Source organism: Mastomys coucha, unplaced genomic scaffold (genome assembly GCF_008632895.1).
Source record: "Mastomys coucha isolate ucsf_1 unplaced genomic scaffold, UCSF_Mcou_1 pScaffold5, whole genome shotgun sequence".
In the NCBI taxonomy this organism is placed as follows: domain Eukaryota; kingdom Metazoa; phylum Chordata; class Mammalia; order Rodentia; family Muridae; genus Mastomys; species Mastomys coucha.
The window spans coordinates 75,194,519-75,198,511 of record NW_022196911.1 but is presented as its reverse complement, the minus strand read 5'-3'; the positions used below and the strand labels follow the sequence as shown (position 1 = coordinate 75,198,511).

General features: G+C 39.1%; 1 protein-coding gene across 4 annotated transcripts in view; it reads right to left on the bottom strand.

Moving 5' to 3' along the window:
- The window catches only part of Nf1 (neurofibromin 1), a 258,357-nt gene that overhangs the window by 123,925 nt on the left and 130,439 nt on the right, over positions 1-3,993 (bottom strand). For all 4 annotated transcript variants that reach the window (XM_031355033.1, XM_031355032.1, XM_031355034.1 and 1 more), the window contains 2 exons: positions 3,493-3,654; positions 3,256-3,359 (listed from right to left, as the gene is read on the bottom strand). In XM_031355033.1, the coding sequence (XP_031210893.1) occupies positions 3,256-3,359; positions 3,493-3,654 (266 nt within the window). The remainder of the gene's footprint in view (positions 1-3,255; positions 3,360-3,492; positions 3,655-3,993) is intronic.

Here is a 3,993-nt window from a genome sequence, read left to right as displayed (position 1 = left end):
CTGCCAAGTGCTGGGATTCAAGGCATGTGCCATCACTGCCCGGCCATTTTTTTTGTTGTTGTTGTTTTGTTTTGGGTATTCCTTATTAGCATGCCTAATTCCTGATTATATTGATCAATAGTCCCTTCATGTTGTCCCTATTTTCTCCCACTGTGGCTCTCAGCATAATAACCACAGTTATTTTAAATATTCAATATAATAATTCCAAAATTTCCACCACATCCAACTCTAGTTGTGATGCCTGCTTTGTCTCTTCAGACCCAAACCTGTCCTCTCTTGGCATGCTTTGTAGTTTTTCTGTTGAAAGGTAGGCAATGAGAATCATGTACTGAGAAACAAGGAACTGAGGTGAACAGGCCTTTAGTGTAAGACTTTTACATGCTAGGGAGTTAGCTACATTCAATGTTTGCTGGAGCCCAGCAGATGAAATGCAGGTAACACAGAAGGCACTGTTGTATGAACTGATTCTATGTCCATTGTTGTATACTGGGCCAAAGTCTCTGAACTGCAAAGTCCTTGAATCCTTCAGAAGGATTTAGCTTTTGTCCAGATCTTTCTCCATATGTAAGACAGAAAGGCTGTGGGTGTGGTAGAAGGGTAGAGGTAGCTAAGGGTTCATTTTCCAGGTCATGTAAGGTTAGGAAAGAGTGGGTTTTCTCTTGAAACATGTTGGTTAGGAATAACAGAATCCAATGAGCATATCTCAAATTATTCTGTATTCACCTGCCCAATGCGCAAAGGTATGTTTCTCTTATCTTCCTCCTGAAAACTCAGCAAGCCTTTTGAAGGTAAAACTTATAAAGGTGGGGTAGGCCTTTCAGATTGGTCCCCAGGAATTCTAATTTTTTAAGCAAGTCCATACTCCACCTCTAGCAACTCATTAATTATGATCTAAATATCCCTAATAGTTACTGGCTTCAGCAGCTCTTTCCAGTGGTAAACTCTAACACTCTGTATTGAGCTGTTTCTACTCAACATTTGGAATGGTGGTTTGCCTTGCGACCTCAGTCCTCTGACAAGTTATTGCCAGCTAGAGATGTAGCTCAGTGGCAGGAAAACTTCTACAGCATATGTGTGCCCATAGTTTGAGTCCCAGAATGGCAAAAGTCAAACACAATCTAAACTACCTGTGCTAAGTGTTTTTCTTTTTTTCAGCCAATCTGTCTCTCTCTTCTTCCTCTTGTTCCTCTGGCCCTCTATCTTCCCCCACATCCCTTCTCCTTTCCTTTTCTTTTTCCAACTTTCCCTAAGGAGCTAATCCAAAACCTTCTGCATTTGTGGCAAGCATTCCATCACTAGGCAACTTCCTCAGCCCTTCCTTCAGAATTCTGAACTATTTTTTTCTCCCTGTGAACACAGGAGAGTAGACTTTCAAAATCTTAACTTGTCAGAGTGGGTCACAGGCTCAAGTGTAAACAGCCTATGTACCCTGGGGATCTAAGGTCTCTTTCACCTAGCGCAAGGGTTTTGTTTATGTGTGTGAATCTGTGTGAATGCATGCCACACATTTAGGTGCCCTCCAAGGCCAGAAGACGCCTTGCAACTGCAGTTATAGGTAGCTATGAGCCACCTGATATGGATGTTGGGAACTGAACACAGGTCCCCTAGAAGAACAGCAAGTGCTGTTAATCAGTGAGTCATCACTCCAGCCCCTTGAAATTCATTTTTATCAAAAATAAAAGTTACAGCTGATTTATGGATGTCTCCTTTTCCTATATCTTCTTAGATTAGATTAGAGTGTGTGTGTGTGTGTGTGTGTGTGTGTGTGTGTGTGTGTGTGTGTGTGTATTGCTGAGGATGGAACCATGGGCTCATGCAACTAGGCCATCAGCCATATACTGAGTCTGCCTTCTTGATGTTTTTAACATGGTCAGAAATTAAGGACTGAGCTGACAAGATGGCTCAATGTGTGACTTGCCAAGAAAACCTGAGTTTGATCCTTGGAAGTATACTATGACCTTCACATGTATGCCACAAACATATATTAAGCACATACACAAAATAATATTTCCTAAAAATAGATTTAAGAAACATTACTTATTAGGTATCTCTCTAATCCCATAAGACCTTGTACAAGAACATTTTAAAAATATGTACTTTTCCTCAGAGCTTAGAGTAACTATGAAATGCACGTGAGGAGGTAAGGGTGACTCAATCTGAGCAAACAATCTGTGCTGCATTTTGCTGTCAACAGTAAACTGCTGATGGCTTCTCATAAAATAAGCATCAAAAAGATTTCTGCTAAGGTTAGGGATAAGCTTAGTGGTTAGGCACTTCCTACCATGTAGAAGGACAATTATGAACATCACCAAAATAAAACAAAGAAACAAAACGCCCCATTTACATTTAGAAAAATCATATCCACAGCAAATAGCTTGAATATGGAAAAGACAATGTTTGGTCTGGGCGTGGTAGCACATGACTTTAGCACTTGAGAGGCAGAGGCAGATGGATCTCTGAGTTCCAGGACAGCCTTGTCTACATAGTGTGCTCGAGGACTACCACAATTATGCTGTGAGACCCTGTTTCAAAACCCCAACAGTAAGGAAGTTATGGTAAAAGTCAAACGGCTATGCTACTGCATAAATAGTCACAGAGCTAAACTATATAATACTATGCAAAAGTATATAAGAATAACAGACAAGGGGAGGGAGGATGGGATAGGGAGGGGGTTTTGGGGAGGAAAATCAGGAAAGGGGATAATATTTGAAATGTAAATAAAGAAAATATCTAATAAATAAATAAATAAATAACAGTAATCTTCATACACTTTCACAAAGATCTAAGACTTATGACTAAACCAAAAGAATTAGGTTGCAAACCACAGATTCATTGTGTTACCTTTTAAAATTAAGCAATCACATTACAGTATACATTGTCTAAAATTACATATATGTTTATACAAAAGAATGGGGAAAGGACAGACTAAAGCAGAAAAGTATCGATACATGGTACTCAATGATGCCTTTAATGATATCTATTAATGTTTTTATTCTTTAAGGAAAAATGTATTTATATGTAAGCTTTAGTTTAAAAACTACAAACCTTTTAAGTTAAGAGAAGGACTATAACCCCAGTAGTGCGAGCTGAGTCAGGAAGACTACAGGTTCAAGGACAGGTTGGACTACACAGTGATGTACTGTCTTTATGAAAAACACCAGAGAACCAAGGACAGGAACATGAGATGAGGGTGACCTCATGCAGTACTGCCGAGGAGTAAGGGAGCAAGGGAGCAACTGTGACAAGATGACAAACCTGGTAGGATCCACTTCAAAGCTAACATGTTGCCAATCCGAAGATGTGATAATGATTCGTAATAAAGGGTCCAAGAGCTTTTGTAGGTAAGTAGCACCATACACCTAAAGAGACACACAATTAGGCATACATCCATACATCCTACATTTAAAAGATAAATCAACCAAACACATTCTGTGAATAATTTCTTCTCAACAAGCCTAGTGCACACATATATACAAAGTGAATGACACAAACCTTGAAGCAGAATGTCATTATCTTACTGGCCAAGCTGTTGCCTCGAAAAAGCGTCTGCATGGAGTCTGCCAGTTCTACCTCCTTAGAGAACATGTTCCAGAGCAGCTGGTAGAGTAAGTGCCGGGAATCAAACAGCGTGACCAGAACTCGAGCCAGCTCATCCTGGGAACAAAGCACAGTTGCGTTTCTGTGAACAACTCTACTTTCTTCTTGGTAAATTTAAAAATTTGTAAAAGGCTAGAAAAAAAGGCAGATCTAAAGCTCATAATCACCTGTTAATCAAGGTAAACAATAACTTATTACTCCTAAGACTTACCTTTTCTATTAGAGATGACTTTTAAAACCTGTTTCTAATAGCTATTAATACTAAAAATTAACTAGTGGAAGATGAGAGATTTAAGGCTTTACCAAAGACAGAAAAACATCAGGATATGACTAAATTACATCATGAAATAAGAGTTCATTTTTGAACAGACTGTTTTCTAAGAAATGATTGAATAC